The 24,384-nt window shown below is 51.2% G+C and overlaps 1 protein-coding gene across 12 annotated transcripts in view; it reads left to right on the top strand.

Annotated features, from left to right (window-relative positions):
- NLGN3 (neuroligin 3) overlaps positions 1-23,934 on the top strand; it is a 31,064-nt gene extending 7,130 nt beyond the window's left edge. For 4 of the 12 annotated variants that reach the window (XM_033138046.1, XM_033138045.1, XM_033138057.1 and 1 more), the window contains 5 exons: positions 1,848-1,910; positions 5,803-5,952; positions 8,798-8,983; positions 20,201-20,990; positions 22,374-23,934. In XM_033138046.1, coding sequence (XP_032993937.1) covers positions 1,848-1,910; positions 5,803-5,952; positions 8,798-8,983; positions 20,201-20,990; positions 22,374-23,220 — 2,036 coding nt within the window. In that variant the 3' untranslated portion in view covers positions 23,221-23,934. The remainder of the gene's footprint in view (positions 1-1,847; positions 1,911-5,802; positions 5,953-8,797; positions 8,984-20,200; positions 20,991-22,373) is intronic. The other 8 variants (XM_033138048.1, XM_033138047.1, XM_033138050.1 and 5 more) reach the window with 4 other exon arrangements.
- Positions 23,935-24,384: the final 450 nt, after the last annotated feature.

Here is a 24,384-nt window from a genome sequence, read left to right as displayed (position 1 = left end):
AAGCTGAACTGGTAACCTAGTTCTTCTGGGTAAAAATATGCTGGCCTGTCTTTGCTTGTGGCTGCTCCATGAGCCCATGGCTCCCTCTCTGCATATCCTTTGGCTTGCCCGTTTTCCAACAAGCAATAACTTTTAAGATGACCACAGCCAAGTTTCTGTTCCCAGCTGTCTCCTGACAGCCATGCCAGTGATGGGCCTGCAAGGCAAAGAGCCCTTGACTGTGTACATTTGGAAAACCAAGCTGGCCTCAGACAAGGGAAACTGGAAAGGTAGTCTGTGCTGGGTGGCTTTCCGGAGGGTGCATTCGCAAGGGAAGTGAAAAATACAGTAAGGGGAAATTTTATTTTTATTTTTTGTTCTTCTTTTTTTTAATGAAAGGGCTACTCGTACTAGAATACATGTCTGATTCAGCAAGTGGCTCATTTCTGCTTTCTGGAGCACATGAAGAATGCTCAGGCATTAGAGAATAAAAGGCGTCCGTGGTGCCATGTGTGTGAACTTGCTAGGAGCCATCCCATGATTTGCCAGGCGAAGAAGTGACTTGCTGAACTACCTTTCTGCAGTTCTCCTAAAGTAGTAATCTGCCTGCCTCCTCCACAACACCACCCCACAAAATGATGGAAAGTTAAATGAGCCCTCCCTGTGGCGAATATTGTATCTAAGCATTGCATGCAGAAAGTCCCAGTCTTTGGCAACTGCAGTAGAAAAGATTAAGCAAGTGGTCAGGAAAGGCCTCCCCCATGCCTGATACCCTGGAGAGCTGCTGCCAGTCTGAGTAGGTGGTATATTGGACTTGGTGCATCAACATTCCAAGAAAGCTTCATATGTTCATAGAAGGCTCTACTGCCATAAGCAACCAAGTTGTTGGCCAGATGAGATGGACACAGCCTCTTATCCCCAGGAACCTGGGGAAGATGGGGTGCTCCTATCTGTCCCTTGCTAGGACTTCCCACTGCCCCACCAGCCTCTGCCACATGCATGTGAGCATGCTCACACCAATGTGCACGCACACACCTCTTCCTCCCCTCCTCCCATCCCTCCCTCCCACGAACACACACTGGAATTGTGCATGTACAGCGTGGCTGGCAATGGGCAAGTGAGGGCCTTCTTGTTCACTGGCACCCACGTGCAAGCAACCAGTGACTCTTGAGTCTGATCACGTATGCTGCTGCCCGTAAATCCACCCAACACTGCTGCCTCCCCAGGCAAAGGCAGCTGTGGCAGTTCTCTCTCCTTCCCCCACAACCTCCCCTCCAGTCTCTTGAGGGTTGTTGACTTTTCCAAGGGAACTGGTACCTCCCAAAACTTGGGCACCAGTCCTGGAGTCATCCCCCCCCCCCCGTGGGATAAGGAAGGGAACAGGTGGGTACTTGACCTAAAGCCACAGTGTGGAGGGTCCCCATGGGTTCTATCAACCCCTCTCTTCCCATGCCTTCCTCGGGCCTGACTTCCAGAATCCCCTGCCTGGAAGAGGCCAGGCAGGTGGGCACCCCAAAGGAGGTGTCCCTGTTTGCCCTTCTCCCCTTGCTGTGAGTAGCCTCTTGCCTCGCCCGGAAATGGAAAGGAAACTGCTCCAGACAGCCCCTGCCTCTCCCCCCCCCCCCAGTGCTGCTTTTGGAGGTCAGAGAGAGTGGGGGGCAAAAAGATGCTTTTTAGTGTGGAGCCCAAGCACTACCCAGGTAACGTGCCACCTTCTCTGCAATCATGCTATTTTTGAATTCTCTTTTTGTTTCTTTTTTCTTTTGTTTCTCTTTTTCTTCCTTTTTTGTTTTTCTTCCCTTCCCCCCACCCTCCTCTTTGTCCCCCCCTTTTTTTGTTCTGTCTCCTTCATGTTTGGTCCCCCCCAGGCGGCTCCAGCGCTAAGAAACAGGGCGAGGACTTAGCGGATAATGACGGGGATGAAGACGAAGGTATTTGTGTGCGCGCCAGGTGGCTGTGGCTGCATGAACCTGCTCTCTTTCTCTCTCACGCTTTCCTTTTCATGCGCGCTCCTCATTTGCTGCCATCCCAGGAAGTCCCTGCTGGTTTTTTCTTTTTGTGTGTGTGTCTTTCTGTCTCCTTGTGCTGAGCAGCTGCATGGGAGGGGCATGGTGGTGATGCTCTCTGAGCCTCGGCCTCCTCTTCCGGGGAGGTGGGCAGGCAGGGGGCAGTGAAGGAGGGAGATGGAAGGGGCACCCAGCTCTGGGAGTGTGGTTGCTTATGGGAGCCTGCTCACTGCCCCCATCCCCAAACCCACGTTGTCTCACTTGGCAATGTGGGTAGCATGGTGAGCTGGGATAAATGTTACATACCAGCTGTCGCCGATCTCCTGTTTGGACAAAAAGGTTTCCCCTTTGGATTTCCTGCACAGCAGGTCTGGTCTCCCAAAGGCCTGCTGCCTGCTGGCTTGTTGCAGGAAGCATGCATTGTTGTAGCAGGAGAAGGCTCAGGTCTGAAGAACCTCTGTCCACTCTGCAACCAGCAATGCGTGTCTCTCATGGCTTTTTCTCTCTGTTTCTCTCTCTCACACTTGACACCTGCCCCGCCCCCCAGGAGGGAGAGTAGCATTCCACTCAGCTGTGCCTGCCAGCATCTTTTCCCAAAGCAACTGTACCTGGAGGGGTGGGGAACAGGATTGAGCCCCTCTGGCGCCAACAGCCTCTCACAGTCAGAAGGGGCTGCGCATCTGCCAGGGGCAGGAGGACATTGTCACCTGACTGTTGAAAAAAAAATGCTGAAAAGAGACCTGTTCTTTTTTGCACCCAGGCAGGCATCCTGAGGACGCAGCCATCCCGTTGCCAAGAGGGCAGACAAAGCGATCAGGAGATGCAGAATCTGGGGTGGGGGGTGGGGACAGACCTTCGTGTGCCCAAGGTCCAGGTCAAATCACTCTGCAGCAGATGGAATGCTCACACCAACACCCAGGCGTGGGGGATGAAGCTGTCCTTAGGCAGTGGCTATATTTAGGGCAGGTAGATGCAGTGGGTGATGGAGAAGCCAGAGACTGCAGCACTGCAGGCCATCCCAGGCCCCCCCTCCTGAATTGCAAGATGTGCACCTCTTTGGGGCACTGGCAGATTCATTGCAATGAAGAACTCACTCATGAATTAATTGTGTGTGTGTGCAGCCACCTTTCAACAGCTGAAGCTACTAAACTTGGAACCAACAGTCGCAAGTAGCCATCAGACATTTCCCCATATGCCGTGCAATAACCGCAGAATGGCTGCCAGTCTGGGAGACTGTAGCCAGGGTGGTGCCCTCCAGGTGTTATGGACGACAACTCCCAAAATGCCTGGTCATTGGCTCTGCTGGTTGGGACTGGTGGGAATTTAAGTCCACAGCATCTGGAAGGCTCAGGCTGGATACCATTGGATACCTTGTGGTGTAGTCCTTTGAAAGAGCACATGGTAACTCATGCCTGCCACCCACCACTCCTGAATCATAATCAAGGGATAAGCTTGTCTTCCTTGATGGGCACCAAATTTTACAAAACAGCTACCATGCTGGGGACACACTGTAAGCCCCATTGTATTGGTTCACCCTTTGGGTACGCTGAAAATGTCAAGAGACGTTCAGCCATTTTCCAGACGCCTCTCTGGGTTCATAATGCTTTGGGGAGCATTATGTGTTTCCTTCTAGGTGTAACTTCCCAACTGTTTCCACCACCCCGATCAGTGCACTGAGGCATCAGCTGGAGGCTGCGAAGCCACCATAGGACTGTGTCTGCAACCCCCAGAGACCAGCAGAATGGAAACCAGGCATGAACAGCATTCTGCATCATGGAAGTTTTCAGAGGTGTTGCAGTGAAGTATTGGAGGCAAGTGGGTGGGTGGGCAGGCAGGCATTGAGATCATGCCCACTGCTGACAAGGACCTGTGGCTTCACTTCAGACTGATGAACTTGACCTCCACCCAGCTGTACCCATGTTGGAAGCTGATTATTAGTCTTGACTTTTTTCCCAGCAGGGGGTCAAAATTCTGAGTTCTTCATGAAACACCACTGTGATAAGTCATTTCACCAACCCCATGGAGCAACTTCGCCATCCATGATGGTGGGCAGCTTCTGTGGAAAGCAAACAGGGACTGGACTTGGAGAGCCATTCCAAGAGCCAACACTCTTCTTTCTTCCCCTTCCCTCTCTTCTGCAATGGAGGACTCCATAACCTGAACTTGTTTCAGAGCTCCGAAGGCCAGCAGCTTCCATTTGAGCTTGTTGTGAATTCCTGCTGGAGATCCATTGCTTGTTGGCACAGCGTCCTCTTTGCCTGGAGAAGGTCCAGGGTTCAATCCTTACCATCTCATGGTGGGTCTGGGAGAAACCCTTGCCTGAAAACTGAGAGCTGCTACCAATCAGGGTGGACCCAGTGGCCTGGCTCAAGATAAGGCTGTTTCCTGCATTCTCGCCATCTTCCTAGCGGATTGTCGGATGCTGCTCCAGGGCCAGCCCTCAACCTCAACCTCCTGTCCTCGGTTTGGTTTTTTGTGGCAGGATTTGACTACAAGTCTCTGGATGGAGTGTTGGAAGCTTCCGGAGGTCTGCACCCTTCAGGAGCCATTGCTGACGCTTTGTCTTTTTGGTCTTGTTTGCTACCTTTCTGCTTCTGGCCTTGACCTGCTTTGGCTGCAAGCCCCCCCCCCCAAGTCTGTTGGGGCCAAAGTCGTATGCAGGGACCTCTACCACACAAAGACTAAATTAGGCAGTGCACTTCTTTCTGAGTCCGTGTGCTGCTCTTCCCTCCTCTGCTGAGGCCACTGCCTCGTGGCTGTGCTGAGAGCATCAGCAATAAGCACCTGGATATAACCACAAGGGTCCTCGCTGAGCTGTTATTTGGGGGGACAGGTGGCTACTGAGAACAGGGCTTCCTTCAGTCAATTGCATCGCCTCTCAATTGGATTTCAAAGAAAGCTCCCCCCCCACCCCGTCTGTCCATGCCTGGTATGCCCTGCGCAATGTAGGCCTCCCTGTTAGGACGCTTTGATCTGTGCATGTTGGAGTGGGGGGTCTGGTGCCCGTGAGTCACCTTGGCAGGTGTAGGGTCTGGCTCCGTGAAGCTGGGTCAGGCACAGCTGTTGTGGATGCAATGGGGCCATGAGAGCAGAATGGGTGGGCTCTTTGGGAGGAGGCGTTCCCAAGCCTCTTCCCAACACAAAGTTTGCTTGTGATGGATGTGTTGTCTTTAAGGAGCGACACCCACACCCAGAGAGAGAGAGAGAGAGAGAGAGAGAGAGAGGAAAATGGAGGCTGAGCAAGGTGGGATCACTCTGGTGCAAGCCCTTTCTGGCAGCATCTGTGGAAAGGGCTGGTTCCCTGGCAGAGCGAAGAGGCGATGTTTGCTTTCTGTCCTCTCCCTCTGGCCCTGATACCTTATTGGCCCCAATCATCCCACCTTTCAAATCACCCTCTTATCACACTTAAATCTGGGGGTGGGGAGCGGGCTGCCCATTTCCCTTCCTGGCTCCCCATGCCCCCTCCCAGGGGAGGCAACACAAACCACAATGGTTTATTCACAAGGTGGAACGCTGGTCCTGCGCCGGCCGCCCCTGGCCCTATTCCATCCTGGGTCTGGCTTTGGAAGTGCAGCATTTTGAGACTCAACCAAGCTGTGCATCCTGCCAAGTCCTCAGGGTTTCCTCATGCTGGCTGCCTTGCTGGAAAAGTCATTGGGCTGAGCATCAGCCCGGGGTCTCTCTGGATGCAGGTGGGCGGGCTGGGCCTCTTTCCCCACACCCCTGTGCCAGGAGCTCCCCCCCCCTTGGTTCAATGAGGCTGGAGGTGAGGAGGTGGTTCTGTCGGACTCCTGTCTCTAGCTTCTCCCCCTTGCAGACATCCGAGACAGTGGGGCCAAGCCGGTGATGGTGTACATCCATGGCGGCTCATACATGGAAGGCACAGGCAACATGATTGACGGCAGCGTGCTGGCCAGCTACGGCAATGTCATCGTCATCACCCTCAACTACCGTGTGGGAGTGCTGGGTATGGATCCAATGGGCCCGCTTCGCAGGGGGGCAGAGGTGCTGTGGGGGGCAGGGGGGGGAAAGAGGTGCTGCAGTAGGCCATGAGCATTTAGATGGGCAGAGATGCTTCAACCTGTGCCTTCAAGACCAGAGTGGGTCAGAATCTGGGTGACCCAACTTCCCTGCTGGGCCAAAGGCATGCTGGTTTCCTTGTGGCTTCTCTTAACACCGTGAGAGCCACATTGGTGGTTGGCCACAACCGCAGCCATTCAGCAAGTTGCTCTTGCCTATCTCCATCACATCATCGTAGGCTCCTTTCCATGTTGGGAGCAAACTTTGCAAGGATGAGGAAGGGGGTGTCCTGTTCTGCTCTGCATGGAGCTGGTGCCTGGATACAAGCAAGACTGTTCAAACCCGCCTTCTTCTCAGTAGCCACCCCTTCCCCCCAAATGCTACGCTTCATGCTGACCCCCACCACCTCAGGACCTGGCCTGGCGAATTGAACTGAACCTTTTATTGCTTAGAGCCTTAGGCTGCCGCAGTCCGATACCCACAGAAATATGGTCAATTTTAACACATTGCACCAGGAACATTTCATCAGATGATATGCATAAACAAAAGAAGGGGGGAGGGGGGACGGAATGAAAATAAGACTTCCTCTCCAGAACAAAAGGGACATCATATAAATTAGTGCATGATGGAGCTAAAGAACATCCCACCCGCCCTTCTAGGTTGGTTTGTTTCTAATGCCTCGCCCTTCATTTTCTAGCAGCCAGAGCAAATTTTGCAACCTCGATACTAATAAATACACCATCACCTGCTAGCAGTGTACATATCTGTGCAGGGTGGTAAGGGCATGTCTGACCAGGTGTTTATTCCAAATGTTTGGGGGGCACAGACATTGCCCCAATGCTGTTTCCTTGGGAGGGGGCCCTCTCGCTTTCTTCCACCCCTGCCCAACCGCATCACCTATATGCCAAAGGCATGTTTAGAACGGGGGGGGGGGGGAGGTCCCCTGCCCCATACCTGCTGTCTAGCTGGCGTGGGGGCATTTATCCATGGGCAACTTGTCTCCAGCACAGGCCCTCTATTTCTCTCCAACCTAGAAGCTATGGCAGTGGCTGGCCGGGTGTGCAGAAGGGCGCTAGGTCCCTTGCTTGGGAATTCTTTCTCATTTACACATCCTGGCACAGCACAGAGCAAATATTGATCTGCGGTTAAATATTGAATAAACGTGTTTACTCACCTCCTCCCTCCTGCGGGCCCTGGCAAGCGCCACTAATGAGCTGCACCAGAGGGAGTATTCTATGTCCCCAGCGCTGGGGTGCAGCCAAGCCTCCTCTGGAAATGGACTGGCAATGGGTGATCGCTAAAGGGGCAACATTGCTAGACCTTTTGGGGGACCTGAGGGGGCTTCCGCGTTCCTTTGCATTCTGAATACGGGCCTTCCCTTTTCCCGAAGGGAGTCTTGCTCACTGTACTCTGGAGCTCAGTCTGCCCTACAAAAAAGCAAACCAGCCACCCTCCCTAACAAGTCCCTACCCGAGGACCTGTTTCTTCTGCGCCAGAAGACTGTGGCCACTGCTCATGGCAACTGCATCTCTGATTTTGTGGGTGCCTGTGTGGTAATCTGGGGCACTGTCTGGAAATAAGATACATTTGCTACTTTAAAAGAAGATTTTATTAAGTTGGCAGCCCTACTAAGCAGGAGCACTAGGGTCAACTTTGCATTTGGCAACCTAGCAAATTGATGTTTGTTAGAGACATTTGCTCTTAAGATATATATCATATATAATAAATAAATAAATAAAAACAAGTATCACACAGCATTTGCAACTACATGGGGAGGGAAGGCCTGGGCCAGGAACCAAAGGAAATATCCACCACAAAATCGGGGGAGAAGGACTAAACCCACCTAGCTCATTGTGATTCATCGGGGTATATATATATAACGAAAAAGTAAAACATCCCACTTGACTCACTAGTGTCCAAAAGCTGCTTTTCTAAATGTTGCCCAAAAGTGGCTTGCAGGAAAGTATGTCTATAAAATATATCAATTGCTCAAAAAACAAAAACAAAAAAGCATTCAAAAGGAACCAGATAAGAATTCCCCCAGTAGGCTAACTGGTTTGTTCGATGCGCCAAAGTACGGAAAGGCTCTGACCTAGTTAAGGCCTGGAGGCCTTCGATTCCCTCAGCAGGCCCAAGATGGCAGAGGGGGCCTGGGTCAGCTGTGAGGGAATAGAGGACAAGTCTTGACCCCAGACAAGGGTCTCCTTTCCCTGCTGCTAGCTGCCCCCTCCCACAGAGGCTGACTTGTTTTGACCCAACACCCACACAAACACGAACCATCACTTCACCCAAAATATGGTGGCTCATTCTTGAGGCAAGCCCTCCAAAATGGCTGTACGCTACAGGCAGATACCAAAAGAGCCACAGCCACATGCAGAGCAGACTGCGCCCATTAGGTCTTCTTGGCTTTGTATGCACCGTACATTTAAAGCACATGAACTCCTCCACCACCCAAAGGAATCCCAGTAACTGAGTAAAGGAATCTCAGCATGTTACGCATGCTGAGAATGGCAGTTCTGTGGGGATAAATGTCAAATCCCCAAGATTCTTTGAGCCAGGGTGAGGAGGTTTGCAGGCACTTCAAATGCACGGTGTGTGCAGAGTATGGGAAATGAGGGAACTCCGCAATATTGAGAGGGGGTGGAGGGAAGGGGTCAGTCACAGCTGAGAAACTGGGACCCATGGCAGTGGCCTTTGCCCTTTGTAGTGCATAGCATGAGGGGTGAGGGCAGACGAGAATTGCCTTGGGGCCAGTGCTGCCCATTTCACTACTATCATCTCCTTGCCTGCAGGATTCCTGAGCACCGGGGACCAGGCTGCCAAGGGCAACTATGGGTTGCTGGATCAGATCCAGGCTCTGCGTTGGATCAGCGAAAACATCGCCTTCTTTGGCGGCGACCCCTTGCGCATCACTGTCTTTGGTTCGGGCATTGGGGCCTCCTGCGTCAGCCTGCTCACACTGTCGCACCACTCCGAGGGTAAGAGGCCGGCGTCATTCCAGTACCCAGTTCTGCGTTTGCCAAGTAGGTGGAGTGGGTCGGAGAAGGGTTTGGAAAGAGCCTGGACATTTCCCCATCTCCATCCTGAATTTACTGGGCTTCTCTGCCTCTCCAGCCGTGCTATTCACCCCTCCTTATCCTTGTGTGTGGCTGTGCACAAACACGCCATATACATTTAAGGCACATGACTTCCAGGCAGACCCAAGGAATCCTGGGAATTGTAGTTTGTCGAAGGTGCTGGGAGCCGTAACTCTGTGAGGGGTAAGCTACAACTCCCAGGATTCTTTGTGCACCTCCCATTGGTGCATTTCCTCCTCTGGGAATGGCAGGTTCCAGGGTGCTTAGCCAGTATGTGTATGCCTCTTTGCTCTTGTTGTTAAAGTAATTCTGAATTAACGCTCACATAATCTTGACTGCAAAGATATACCATAGGCGTCGGCAGATCAGGCTATACTTGTAGAGATCTGGGTAATTTGCAAGGATTTCTGACTCCTAATTGTTCTAACAATATCAACCACAAAATTAGTGCCCTCCACTCAAAATGAGACAGTCAAAGAGACCTTGGGGTAAATAGGAAAAGAATTTTTGTGTGGAAATTTTTAATGTTCTGTTGAAAGCCGCCTAGTGTGGTGGGGGAAACCCAGCCAGATGGGTGGGGTAGAACTAATAAATTAATAATAATAATAATAATAATAATAATAATAATAATAATAATAATAATACAGTGGCCTTTGCTCAGTCCTGGTGCTCAAAACAAAACCCTGTTTTTAACCCAGCAAGTGCTGAGAGGCACCATGCCCTTAAGTGTTGTGGCTGTTGTACCTTGGTCCAGATCTTGGAGATCTAAGTAAAATGCAAAGTAGATTCAGGAAAGAAGGAGTGGTGCATGATAACAAAGGCTTCTGAAAGTGTCGGCACTGAGGGATCAGGAAGTACCTACCTAAGCTGCTCCTCTGCTTTACAGGAAATGGGTAAATGAAATTAACAAGCAGTCTATCAGAAAGGTTGCATAGGTACAACAGTGCAAATCCACATAAATGTGTGAGAGGCAGACAAAGTATTTCTTCGTGCAGTAGGCGACACAGTTAAACTGCAGGACTTGCTCCCAAAGGAAGCAGGGATAGCTACCAACTTGGATGGCTTTCAAAGATGATTAGACAAAGTCATGGAAGATAAGACCATCAGTGGCCACTAGCCATTATGGCTCTGCTCTGCCTCCACTGTCAGATGCAGTAAAATGCTTCCAAATACCAGTTGCTAGAAACATCAGGGTCCTGCTGGCAGGTTTCCTACAGGCACCTGGTTGTTCTTAAGTTCTTCTGCACGTTTGTAATATATTTTAACAAAGTTAAAAACTCCTGTTTGGAATGGTTTGGAAAGAGGGTTTGCATTTTACATTTGATATTTCTCTTTAAAAAAACCTTTGTAATGAGGATGATTCTCAGGGTGCTGAGTTTGGTGCCCTGTGCTGTGCTTTGCACACTTGCAAAGAAATGAAAACACACAGTTCTTGCTGGTGTGGAATGGTTTGGGGGTAGAGTTCAAATGTGGCAGAGGGAACTGTTCATGTAAGAAGAAGAAGAAGAAGAAGAAAGGAGCTGGGTGGAATGAAGATGATCTGAGGACCTTCCTAGCGTCATATTCATACCAGGCATGAGGAGTTGAACAGAGGCATGCGAAAGTCCTGAGCCCCAGAGGGAGCCACGCTAAAAGAAATGTTGGCTGTATAATGGGCCTAAAGGGGAAATCAGCTGCAGTGATGGGAAACAGCTTGATAGCCCATGAAATAGCCAAGGCCGATAGGGGTTAAAAGTGCTGTAGAGGCATTTTTCAAGTCCAAAAAGAACAGCTGCAGCAGGTCAGGTCTGTTGTGAGATGTGTCTGCTTAGCGTCGGCAAAGAACCAGAGCAGCCCATCCATCCATTCCAGGTGACCTTGTAAAACAGGTCTGGAAGCTTGCCATGCATAACTAAGGAAGCTGTGAACAAAATACCTGCTTAATCTTTTATTTTTATTTGTATTTTACAAAACCTGTAGGGCTGACTAATGCTATACTCAAGAGTTTTAATTAGGTCAAAGGCTTCACACTCTCAATTACTCTAAATCCTGGCTGGCAGGTTGCAGTGAGAGTATCTTACAATTGAAGCAAAGGTTGGGCAGAATGAGGTTAGTAAACTGACCGTGCAAACCGGCAGAGCTGATTCAAGGCTGGGTCATCAAGAACATTCTGTCTTGAGACAGATGGGTGCCAATATCAAGAACATCACAGGCACCAGTACAGCCCTGGTGACACTATTGGAACTGCTGTTGTTCGAGCGTGAACAGTTGTCAGCAGACCCTATTGGGCAGTGCCTGTGACATCACCAAAGATGGGTAACATAGCAGATACATCAGTGCTTTGCCCAACTTTCTTAAAAGAGTGTTGGGTCCATGTATTAACGGACCAAGCAATCATATGATCTGTTTTTACAGATTGAAGAAAGTAATGCCATGCCACTTTACTTCTCAGCGCTGTCTCACAATTTAAGAGCTCTTTTAACTGGGCTGCAATTAACTAGACCAGAAGCTGCTTGACTCTAGTGTAGTTAATTTCATCTTTCCATTGACTGGTTTGGGTCTAGGAAACAGCTGCAATGCAGAATCAGAAATTCTGCTAAGAATTTGAATTTGCAGGGTTGTTGTTGTTCTGGAATGTGACTCATGTGTGCATGAGTCTCTGGATGCATGTGTGGAATGGACTGTGCTTGTGCCTTGTGCTATTTTCCAGAATAAAAACCCAAACAGGCTGCTGCTAAAAGAGAGAGAGCAGGATGGAGGCTGTCAGTCATTTCTGTCTGTGAGCTTGCACTATGGAAGAGGCTGACTTATGAAAAAGGCTCATAGCTTAGTGGAAAGCATATCATTTGCGTGCCTAAAATCTCAGAATCAGTCTACCCCAGTTAAAATGTTCTTGGGCAATAGGGCTAGGAAACACCTTTGTCCACGTTGACCTCTGAGAGCCATTGTCAGAGATGACAGGACTGAGCCAGTGCAGGTGACCTTGATATAAGGCAGTTTCATATGTTTCATATTTATGTTTTAGCAGCAGGTATGTAAATAAGGGGACCCAGGTGGCGCTGTGGGTTAAACCACAGAGTCTAGGGCTTGCCGATCAGAAGGTCGGCGGTTCGAATCCCTGTGACAGGGTGAGCTCCCGTTGCTCGGTCCCTGCTCCTGCCAACCTAGCAGTTCGAAAGCACGTCAAAGTGCAAGTAGATAAATAGGGACCGCTCCGGCGGGAAGGTAAACGGCGTTTCCATGCGCTGCTCTGGTTCGCCAGAAGTGGCTTTGTCATGCTGGCCACATGACCTGGAAGCTGTCTGCGGACAAACGCCGGCTCCCTTGGCCTATAGAGCGAGATGAGCGCTGCAACCCCAGAGTCGGACACGACTGGACCTAATGGTCAGGGGGTCCCTTTACCTTTACCTATGTAAATAAGGAGAAGCATTAATGAGTCTTTCATGATCCATGATTCTTTGCCTTTCACTGCATGGATCTTCATACTGTGTGTGTGTGTGTGTGTGTGTGTGTGTGTGTGTGTGTGTTAATGGAATATGTAAATGAAAACTGAATTAGCAAGATAGGAGTGGGGCAAGGGCAGGTAGTTCATATTAACTTTCCCCTCGCGAATCAGCCCAGACCCTGTGCTCATCATCTGAGGCTCTTCTCTGTGTCCTCCCCTCCCTAAGTGGTTCAGAGGGTGACAACACAATAGCGGGCCTTTTCTGCAGTGGCTCCCCATCTGCGGAATGCTGTCTCTAGAGAGGCTCACCTGGTGCCATCATTGCAGGACTTTAGGTGCCAGGTGAAAACTTTCCTCTTTACCCAGACCTTTGGTCATTATTATTATGCTGTGTAAATTATGTTTTTAATGTTGTACACCACCCTAGGATCTTTGGATAAAGGGTTGTTGTTGTTGTTGTTGTTGTTGTTGTTGTTAAAAGGTCACCCAGAATGTTGCTGATTACAGGGGAGGGCATGTCTGCACTGTGCTGATAAATGCTGGGAGCCCATTGCTTACATTGCACATGCTGAACCCATCCAGGACTGTGTTCTCTCTCTTTCCTTCTGTTGCTCTAATGCACTAGTTGTTGTTGTTGTTTAGTCATTTCCTGGTGTCCGCCTCTTTGTGACCCCATGGACCAGAGCACGCCAGGCACTCCTGTCTTCCACTGCCTCCCGCAGTTTGGTCAGGCTCATGTTGGTAGCTTTCAAGAACACTGTCCAACCATCTCGTCCTCTGTCATCCCCTTCTCCTTGTGCCCTCCATCTTCCCCAACATCAGGGCCTTTTCCAGGGAGTCTTCTCTTCTCATGAGGGGGCCAAAGTATTGGAGCCTCAGCTAATGCATTAAACGCTGGTCAAATTCCAGCCTGCAGAGCGGAGGCCTAAAGCATTCATTCATTTATGTTTTCAGCTTTAAAATACGGAAACAAATACATGATATAAAGCACAGAGCGATATGAGTCCCCCTCAGGCCAGCTGAAAGGCTCTTCAGGAATGGATGGCACATGCTTCCTGAACTTGGCCCTCCTTTCGGTCAACACCCGCATCACACATTTTAAGCGCATGACTTCACCCAAAGAATCCTTACCAGTATAGCTTACTACAGTTTCCAGCATCCTTTGCAAACTACAGTGCCCAGGATTGGCATGCACAGTCTGGTGTCTTGCCTCCCCACAGATCTTCCTTAAGCAGCCCCAAAGAAGTTGGAGAGAGGCTGCCTCCAATCTCTCTCTGGCCCGTGGATGTTTCTGTCAGGAGCCAGCAATACACCTCTCATCATCCTGGGCTTCCTCGCCCCCTACCAGTGCATGCACCAGGGAGAATGTTTCCTTGTGGATATTACCTCACTGAAAGGCAATATCTGTTATCCGTCAAGCTGGGAAGGCAAAGGATGTCCCTGTGGCCATTGGAACCCAATGAAACCATGCTGGAGAAGTGTATCGGAAGCAAAAAAGGGGCTGAAATGCAGCTTAGTGGTGAGCACGAGGCAGGCAGATACAAGGGACAGTTTTAGCACATGGCTGCTCTTGTTGCACATGCTACAGGGATGGGGAATAATGCTCAGTCCGAGAACCACATTCTTTTCTGTGCTGCTTTCCAGGGGCCACATGCCAGTGGCGAGCAGGGCGGGAGGCAAAAGTGCACAGAGCAATGAATGCCAGGCTTACCTTTGTGCAGTTGGGTAGCTTGCACACGCATGCACGCGCATCCCTCTCTGTCCTCCATGCAGGCAAGCAAGAGTCCAGGGACACATTCCAGCTGGGCAAAAGCACCCGAGGAGGAAGGTGCAAAGCAGTGCCAGTGAGGAATATGTCCTGGGGAGAGTCCTAGGGACCTGGAGGGCTGCCCAACTCCCAGGGCCCTGAGCTTCCTCACCTTTAATTTAGTGAGTGCACAAGAGGTGACCAAACTACTGCATAGCGAACACTTCCTTGCCCTGGGATCCTTGAAGTGATCCTTTCAGGGCCAACCAAGAGAATGGGGGGAGAAGATGTCAATGCAGTTTAATGAGCCCCACAAAACTATTGTCACCACCACGCTCTTTAAGAAATAGCTACTTGGCCCTTTTCTCAGGGACCTTTCGATGCCTCTGTTCTGCAGCAGAATAATAATAATTGTTGTTGTTGTTGTTGTTGTTGTTAATACCCCGCCCATCTGGCTGGGTTTCCCCAGCCACTCTGGACAGCTTCCAACAAAATATTAAAATACAACAGTCTATTAAACATTAAAAGCTTCCCTAAACAGGGCTGCCTTCAGATGTCTTCTAACCTTTGCCATTCCTGAGAAAGGGGACAAGTCAGCTGCCGGGAGGCAGCCCCTTCAGTGGAGACAGTCAGTGTCCCACTTGTGCAAACTTTCCATTGGGGCAGCTGACTGTTGGTTTCTGTTAGCATCCTTGTATGCTGAGGATATGGAAAAGCTTGTGGGGTTTGTTTGTTTGTTTGCTTTTGCTTCATCTGTTCGTATTGCTCACTGGCTTCATCACAGATGTCACAACTACGATCCGCAGCTGAACATGGTGGAATCATTTCTCTTCAACCAGGCCTTTGGCTGTTAGACAGTCTATGGCCTTTTAAACACACTTTTTTCTCTGTGTGTTTTTAAAATTATTATTTATGTACTGTATTTTGTGTTTATCTTTGGATGAAGCGGGGTGCATACATGCAATAATAATGATAATGATAGAAATGCAGTAAATATTCAAAGAAAGCATTTGAGATATGGTTTCATGGTCACGCCTGCTCATCCCACCAGTTGGCAAGGAGGTTGTTTGTTTGTTTGTTTTTAAATCATGGCACATTAACTTCCGATGTGTCTCAAGGGTAGATGTGTGGAACTTGTGACCCTCCAAATGTCACTCAACACCAGTTCCCATGGTCAGGAAACATGATGTTGTCCAGGAACATGTGGAGGGCTCCCAGTTCCCTCATCTATGCCCTGGGAGCTCAGTATTAGTGGCTACTTGGTTGCAGGCTATGGGTTCTGAGCACCTTCCAAACCTGAATTCAGGAGGCACAATGCTCCCTCCAGTTCCAGCCAATGTGTATACAGGAGAGGTTGAAATGTAATCGCCTACATGTCACATGTCAATAAAAATCACATCGTTCTGTATTTTCCTGCAGTGGTGGCAGGGTGTGTGTTGGGGGTGGGGGCAATGCTTGGCAAGTGAAGGATGTGAAGTTGAAGAGCACAGGCTTCAGCACACCGGGAAATTTGGTCCTGGGCACAGAAGTGGGGAAAGGAGGGAGCTGGAGGCTGGTAGTTCTTCAGAAGGGCAATACAGGAGAGGCACACCCTTGTGGCGTGCCAAAGGACAACCTGGAACGATTCCCCAGCAGATCGATGTGGCTGCACAAGGAGATTTCCTAGCAGCCTGGAGATTTTATAAAGGCAGAACTTACAGGAAACGGGAGGCAGTACGTGTGACTAAGGAGAAGGAAACCACAAAGCTGTCAGGACTGCATCCAACAAGGCGAAGGCCCAAGATGAGTCACAGTGAACAAACGGCGTTGGTTTGGGAGCACAGAGAAAGGGAGACGTGTTAAGTGCCAGGGGGCCAGAACTAGACAGTGACGCGATGAGAGCTCCCAGTGACTTTTATTTGGTTAAAAACAGACACACACACACACACACACACACAACCCACGTGTGTGCACATATACGGGGAGAGAGCTAGCCTGTGTGTTTGTATCTGAGAAAGAGAGATGTGTCAACTGAGGATAGAGCCCTGTGAGAAGGGGGTCCCTCCCCTTCCTTCCACGGCCACTGCTGACTGGGTTTAACGTCCCCCCCCCACCTTGCCAAACCTGCAGTTCTCTTCGCGGGGGGAATGCAGATACCTATATTGTGTTTTCCATAATAGCTCCTGGTAGGGAGGAAGAGTGGATTTTTATATTCGGCCTGTGCAGTGGGAGGGGAGGGTTGTTAAAACCAACTACTCTCCCCCAGTGCTGCTGCCCCCTATTCCACCCTCCTCCCAAAAAGGCACTGGAATATCTGATCATAGGTCAGAATACGTGCCCACCTAGGATGCCCCCCATTGATAGGAAAGTGTCTGTGTGTTTCCTTCTGTTGTTAATGGGCTTCCGAAGTTTCAACTTACTGCTTTTGTTTAAAAAACAAAGCCCTCAAACAGTAGCTATGACTTTGCTGATATGATCAACAAAAGGAAAGGACCCACAGTCCTCCTCTCGTGGCATACATGCATGCATAGCCTATGTAGTTTTATTTGTATGTTTTTCCACAGTTCAAACCATGTTCAAGGCAGCTTGCAGCATGAAAGAAAATACATAGCCACGACATAACAAAAGCAGTCATAAGCAATAAATAAAATGTTTTAAAATGCATAAACAAACTGAACAATTTCCACATATATTGTGCATCAAGATCTAAAATAAAGATACAAATAATAGCAATAACACCTCCCTTCCAAAAAAGAAAACCACTCCCTAAACAGTTCCCCAGCCCAAGTGTCTTTTCAGGAGCCTCAGCTTTTGCAGCTGGAGTCAGTCCAGGCCCCGGCCTCCCAGTCCAGGTGAGAAAAGGCCTGCAAGGCAGACAGCAGGCCTTCCAAGACTCACAGCCCAGATGGCAGCATCCGCAGATGAGGGCTGTGGGAGGAAGCTAGTTTTGGACTGGTTTTATATGCCCACTGACCCAGCTGTGGTGCTGCAGGGAGGTCCCTGTGGATTCCCTGCCTTTTTCCCTGGCAGATTACCGATAAAAATAAGAACTGCTAAAACACAGAAAAAAACAATAATTTAAAAACAATTAAACATTGATAGAGTTTAAATTGTGTGTGTGTGTGTGTGTGTGTGTGTGTGTGTGTGTGTGTGTCACAGCAATTACTGTAAAAACAGCATGGCACCAGCCCTTTTCTTAAAAGCAGTCAGTTCCCCAAAGCCTCTTGAAACGAGGAAGTCTTCACGTGTTTGCGGAAGGACCACAATGAGGGAGCCAGTCTAGCGTCTCTTGGGAGGGAAGTTCTAAGGTCGTCGGGGAGCAGCCACCACCAAGGAAGCCCTGTCCCGCATCCCCCCCCCCCAAAGCATGCCTGTAAGGTTGGTGGGACTGAGAGAAGGGCCCCTTCCTAATCCTTACAACAGCTTTCTAAACTTTTCATGCTGGTGACACACTTTTTAGACATGCATCATCGTTTCGTGACACGGTAATTCAGTTTCACTAGCAAACGAACCCCTTTTCAGCCCCGGCAGCAGCACAGGGAGCGTTCACGCAACACACCTACACACTGTAGCCAACATGCTAACGTGTTGCGACACAGTTTGGAAAGCTCTGCCTTACAACAACTCTGTAAGGTAGAGGAGCATTGTTATCACTGTGTAACACAGTGGCTAGAGGCTTGCAGAAGAAAAAAGACAGAGGGTGTGTGCATAAGTTTAGAAGAAGAAGAAAAAACAAGTGAGAGGGGACATGGCAATTACACCTGGTGTGAAAAAAAAGAGGATGAGAAGTTTTTTCGCTCCCTCTCAGTGACCCTAGAACTTGAGGCCGTCTCATGAAGCTGAATGTTGCAATATTCAGAACAGACAAAAGGAAAAACTTTTCACAGGATATAGTTCAGCATGTAGTTTTGCTCTCTTGCGATGCAGCGATGGCCACTAAATTGGACAGCTTTGAGAGAGGATTAGACAAATCCTGAGGATCTGGCTGTGTTCTTTGCCCTTGGTCAGAGACACTGTGCCACTGAATACCTGGGAATTGCAGGTGCGGAGAGTGCTGTCTGTTGTGCTCAGGCCCAGTGTATGGGCTTCCAATCGAGGCCCCCAGCTGGCCGCTGTGAAGTCAGGGTGCTGGACTTTGGCCCAATCTAGTGGCCAGGCCCTCATTACGTTCTCATGGCTGGGGCAAGATTCAAACCAGGGATTTCCCCCTTCTCGTAGCTCGGTCTCTTTAGCTGCCCCCGCCTTGCAGGAGCTAGGATGCCTTCCAAGCGTGCCCAACTGCGCTTGAGTGGTTGATTCAAGACCTCCTCCACTCGGCGGATGTCCTGAAAAGCTTTGGTATAAGCCTTGCGACGACGCAGCGCCCTTGCAATGGTTGTTAAAATACCGACAGAAAATGTAGGCGAGAGGCAATTAACGCTGACGAGGTATGCAGCTGGTTGAGAGGATATTTTGCATGAAGAGAGAGAGTGTGATTATAAATAGACATCTACGCCCATCCCCAGGTCGGGAGCCAGGGGGCTTCTCCCTCCTCCATCCAGAGAGATGGGGCCTGGCCTCAGTTCCCTGTGTGGCATTGCTCTTTTGGGGAGCCCAGGCCAAGCACTGAGCGCTTCTGCCGCCATAGAGAGAACGCTGCCCTCTGGCCCCTTCCCCCTGTCTCAGCTGCGGAGGCTGCTGTTTCCTGGGGCCTTTTTGTATTCAGAGGACAAGCTGCATGGAAGGGGCCTTGGCACCCAGCCCAGCATTCCTCTGCCAGTCCCAGGCCCTTTGTGGGCCTGCTTCCTAGGCTCTGCGTCGCCGTCCCTGCCCCCCCCCCCACCTCCACCACCGCCCCTGCCGCTTGTGTTCCCTCCAGCAAAAAGGCTTCTTTGTGCCACTGGGCATTGGCACGGAGCGGGGCCCAGCTGGGCAGGAAGCGAGGGCTGCTCCCGGTGGGATGCACAGGGTTAAGTAGTGTGGGCTTTAACCCCCAAGCCACCAGCCTGCAGCCTCCAAGAGCCCTGCCTGCAGGGTTTGGGGCAGGAGGGTGCAGGAGGAAGGCCGCTGCCAACACCTCCTCCTCCTCCTCCCTGTACTGCTTATTGTGGTGGGCAGGGAAGGACGGAGCCACACTTTGCCCTGCCTGAGCATCCCACCAGAGGCTGCTGGCGATGGGTTAGTGAACCCGGGGGGGGGGCTTAAGCTAATGCCCCAGGGTGCCCCACACTCTGCAGCCAGGCCAGGATCTAAGAAGAAAGTGGCACCGTTTCTGCCCATTTCTGGAGCCCAGCAACAGAAAGAGGGGCTGTCGGGTGTGTCTTGTGGCTTCTTGTGTTTCCAAGAAATAGTTCAGGAGAGGCCAAAGTTCCGCAGGGCAGCATCAACTGTTCTCTCCCTTCAGAGCTAGCTTCTCGCAGAGGCTGATGGCTGCTACATTGTTGTGGGAGGAAAACAGGGTGGCGTATTGTTTGTGTGTTTGTATGTGTAGATATATAATTTTTTATTAAGTCTCAAGCAATATTTCAAAGCATTTATCACCATATACATTTTTTTTTAAAAAAAAGGAAAGTTCCTTCTTGACTTCCCACCACCCTTCCTTTCCTGGTGTTTGGTTCATACTCCTTTTTATAAGCTGTTTTGTAACACACGTATTTTCATTATCTAAACCCCGCTACTGTTCGATCTTTCATTCATCCGCTGCTCGTATGCCAAATCCTGCCCGCAACTTCATAGATTGCTGATATTTTGGTAGGTGATCCGTCAGGGGTCTCTGTTCCACTGTAAACACTTTTGTCATGATGTCCTCTTAATTCAGCAGTCAATTCTGCCGTTTCAGCACCTTTGGCAGGGTGGCATCCTAAGGGTTTCCTCTGCCTAGACAGGAGAGAGAGAGAGAGAGAGAGAGAGAGAGAGAGAGAGAGAGAGAGAGAAGGTTCATGTTGATGCTCAGGTCTTTTCTGCTCACCTCTGTGTCTCCCACCTGCAGGCCTCTTCCAGAGGGCCATCATCCAGAGCGGCTCTGCCCTCTCCAGTTGGGCTGTCAACTACCAGCCGGTGAAGTACACCAGCCTGCTGGCTGACAAGGTTGGCTGCAATGTGCTGGACACGGTGGACATGGTAGACTGCCTGCGGCAGAAGAGCGCCAAGGAGCTGGTGGAGCAGGACATCCAGCCGGCACGCTACCACGTGGCCTTCGGGCCCGTCATCGACGGGGACGTCATCCCCGATGACCCAGAGATCCTGATGGAGCAGGGCGAGTTCCTCAACTACGACATCATGCTGGGCGTCAACCAAGGCGAGGGGCTCAAGTTCGTGGAGGGCGTGGTGGACCCGGAGGACGGCGTCTCAGGCAGCGACTTCGACTACTCTGTCTCCAACTTCGTGGACAACCTGTACGGCTACCCGGAGGGCAAGGACACGCTCCGCGAGACCATCAAGTTCATGTACACGGACTGGGCCGACCGGGACAACCCCGAGACGCGCCGCAAGACGCTGGTGGCCCTCTTCACCGACCACCAGTGGGTGGAGCCCTCAGTGGTGACCGCCGACCTGCACGCCCGCTACGGCTCCCCCACGTACTTTTATGCCTTCTACCACCACTGTCAGAGCCTCATGAAGCCGCCCTGGTCTGACGCCGCTCACGGGGACGAGGTGCCTTACGTCTTCGGGATCCCCATGATCGGGCCCACTGACCTCTTCCCCTGCAACTTCTCCAAGAATGATGTCATGCTGAGTGCCGTGGTCATGACTTACTGGACAAACTTCGCCAAGACTGGGTAGGTTTCCACCACCACCCCTCCCCACCCCAGGGCCCAAGTGGGTGGGGGTACCAGTCATCTCCCTAGTGGACAGACCTCAAGCAAAAAAAGAGATGAGGGGGGTGCAGGACAGGGATATGTAATGGTTGCAGGGGCTGTGTTACTTGCAAGCCGTGGACACCTCCTGCCACACGGCCTCCCTGTGCAAAGTTGTGCATTAAATAGGTTGGTTGATTTTAGTGATGGGGCAGGAGGTTGAGACAAAGGTCGTAGCTCATTAGATCGTGTAGGCATGAGGGTCCTAGGTCTGTTCCCCAGCTCCTTCAATTAAAAGGGTTTCAAGTCAAAGAGGGTCACTTCCCATTGGAGTGGGCAGTATAGAATAAGAAGGATCAACCAACAGGCTAAGCAAAAGGTGGTTCCTCAAGTAAAGCCTTGTCTCCATCTGCTAGACCAGGGATGGGGAATCTTGGGCCCAGATGTGGCTCTTCAAGGCTCTCCATCTGGCCCCTGGGACTTTCTCTCCAGGCCACACCCTTCTATGGCCCTCCCTCTCATCCCTAGTGCTTCTGATTGGCTGGAACGTGTCCTTGAACTCCGGTAACATCTCAAGCATGTTTAGATTGAGGGTGGGGAAGTGAATGCACAGCCTACTGGACAGAGGTTAGAATTGCACATGTTGCTCCGCCCACTTCACCTCTGGCCCCACCCACGAGTGGCATGTTTTCCTCAGAAGATTGCCTAGACAGGAACATGGCCTGAAAAAGTTTCCCCATCCCTGCTCTAGACTGAGCTCTGATTTGCAGAACCAGAATTTCAGGGCCTGCAATTTAAATCAACTGCCTATGTTTTAATAGCTCGTTGCTTCTGCTTTGGTGTTAACTATGCCAGAGAGGCCACTTGTCTTTCTAAGGCCTCTGAGGCTGGCATAGTGGTTCTTTCTCCCTCAAGGGTCCGGCTGGTATAGTGGTTAGAGTGTTGGACTAGGATCTGGGAGGGCAGGGTTCGAATCCCCACTGAGCCGTGAAGCTCACTGAGTACAACCTTGGGCATCTTTTACCTTAACCTACCTCACAGGGTTGTTGTGAGGATGAGGTGCAAAGGAAAAGGAGCACCTTGTGGGCCGTCTTGAGGTGCCTAGGAGAAAAAAGTGGCATATAAATGTGATAAAAAAAATAAAAACCCTACAGTCTTTTTAAATGTATCTGTTGGAGGAGTGTGTGTGTGTTATTGTTTCGGTTTAATTATTTATTTGTGTTTTAGCTTGTATTTTATTCTGTGAACCACCCTGGGATCCATTTATGAAGGGCAGTGTATAATTTTCTAATAATGATAATAATAATAATATTGCCCAAAGTCATGTTGCCAACTTTGTGTTCCCTCTTGCTCTCACACTCCCAGGGACCCCAACAAGCCAGTTCCTCAGGACACCAAGTTCATCCACACCAAGGCCAACCGCTTTGAGGAGGTGGCATGGTCCAAGTACAACCCCCGCGACCAACTCTACCTGCACATCGGCCTCAAGCCACGCGTGCGAGACCACTACCGTGCCACCAAGGTTGCCTTCTGGAAGCACCTGGTGCCGCACCTGTACAACCTACATGACATGTTCCATTACACCTCCACCACCACCAAGGTGCCGCCGCCCGACACCACCCAGAACTCCCACATCACCCGCCGGCCCAATGGCAAGGCCTGGAGTACCAAGCGCCCAGCCATCTCCACCGCCTACACTAGCGAGGGCTCGCAGGAGAAGTGGAACCCGGAGCAGGATGGGGCGGGGACCCTGCTGGTGGAGAACCCCCGGGACTACTCCACCGAGCTGAGCGTCACCATCGCCGTGGGTGCCTCGCTGCTATTCCTCAATGTCCTGGCCTTCGCCGCCCTCTACTACCGCAAGGACAAGCGCCGGCAGGACACGCACCGCCAGCCCAGCCCGCAGCGTGCCGCCAGCGCCGCCAACGACATCGGCCACACCCCAGAGGAGGAGATGCCATCGCTGCAGGCGAACCAGGCGCACCACGGCGACTGCGAGGCCCCCCACGACGCCCTGCGCCTTGCCGCCTTGCCCGACTACACGCTCACCCTTCGCCGCTCGCCAGACGACATCCCGCTCATGACTCCCAACACCATCACAATGATCCCCAACTCCCTGGTGGGGCTACAGACCCTGCACCCCTACAACACCTTCGCCGCCAGCTTCAGCAGTACTGGGCTCCCGCACTCACACTCCACCACCCGGGTATAGCCTGCCCCAAGCACCCTTGCACTCCCCATGCGCCCTCGCCGGACCTGGCACTGCTGGGAGGAGGGGGGAGTGGCAGCAAGGTGTGGCGAGGGTCCCCAGACTACTCGCCCTTTGGGGATTTCATTTGTATCAAGTGCTTTGACTCTCCTGGAGGCCCGGCAGGGGTCTTGACCGAGCAGAAGGGGGCCAAAGACTGCGACCGGAGCCGCTTCGCTCCCTGCTCCCGAGTCCAGACACTGTGCAGGAGGGGATCGGGGAGCCCTCTGAGCCTGCTGGAGGCCCCTCTCCCCACGGCACCTTCCCAGAGCCACAGGGCACTGCCTGGGGAACCCCAACTGTGGGCCTCAGGGTGGCTCCTGCCTGCCATTCCCTCCTTACCACTAGAGATTTACCGGTCAATGCCATGGGAATACAACTCTTGTGGGCTGACTTGCCATGCCGAGACAGCAGCTTGGGACCACGTGCCAGGGAGCCCCGGGCAGGTGCAGTCTGGTGCCCAAAGCCCCAGTGGCTGTGTCCTGGATATGTAGTCTGCGCTTGGTGCTGGGCCCAAACAGATGCTGTCCTGGTGGCTCTCCTTTCCCCCCCGCCCCGTCCCCAGCAACCCTCACGCCTCTCCTTCGTGTCGTGGAGAAAACTTTTTTCCTGTCTGTCTGTTTCTTTCCAAGAGACCTTTTTTAAGCAGATCTTTAGTTCTTTAAAACACTAACGGAAGACGCCGTGTTTTGTCCTTTGTAAAGATTTTAAACTTAAGTGTTCTTGATATAAAAAGCCAGTTAGACACACACACACATACACACCACAAATACACCAACACACACACACACAGAGAGAGAGAGAGACCCCTTCCCCATACACTCAGAAACACAGACATGCACCCGCCAAACCCATCTGTGCTGCAGCCCCCCTCTGCCCACCCCTGTGGCCCTGCCAGCATTGACCTGTGCCAAACCGAGAAACCAGCAAGACTTCCCTTGGGGCAGCAGTGGCCCCCAGCAGGCCACCAGGTCCTTTTGTACTTTTGATATGCCCTTCCGCAGCCATTCATCCCTGTACGTGTCAACCAACCAACCTGTGGCCCGGAGGCACCCAAGGGATGACCTAGTTCCTTCCGCCTCCTGCCTCTCCTCCATGCTGCTGCCCCCCCCCCCCGTTCCCCTCCCT

This window comes from Lacerta agilis, chromosome Z (genome assembly GCF_009819535.1).
Source record: "Lacerta agilis isolate rLacAgi1 chromosome Z, rLacAgi1.pri, whole genome shotgun sequence".
In the NCBI taxonomy this organism is placed as follows: Eukaryota; Metazoa; Chordata; class Lepidosauria; order Squamata; family Lacertidae; genus Lacerta; species Lacerta agilis.
This window is presented reverse-complemented; position numbering and strand designations above follow the sequence as displayed.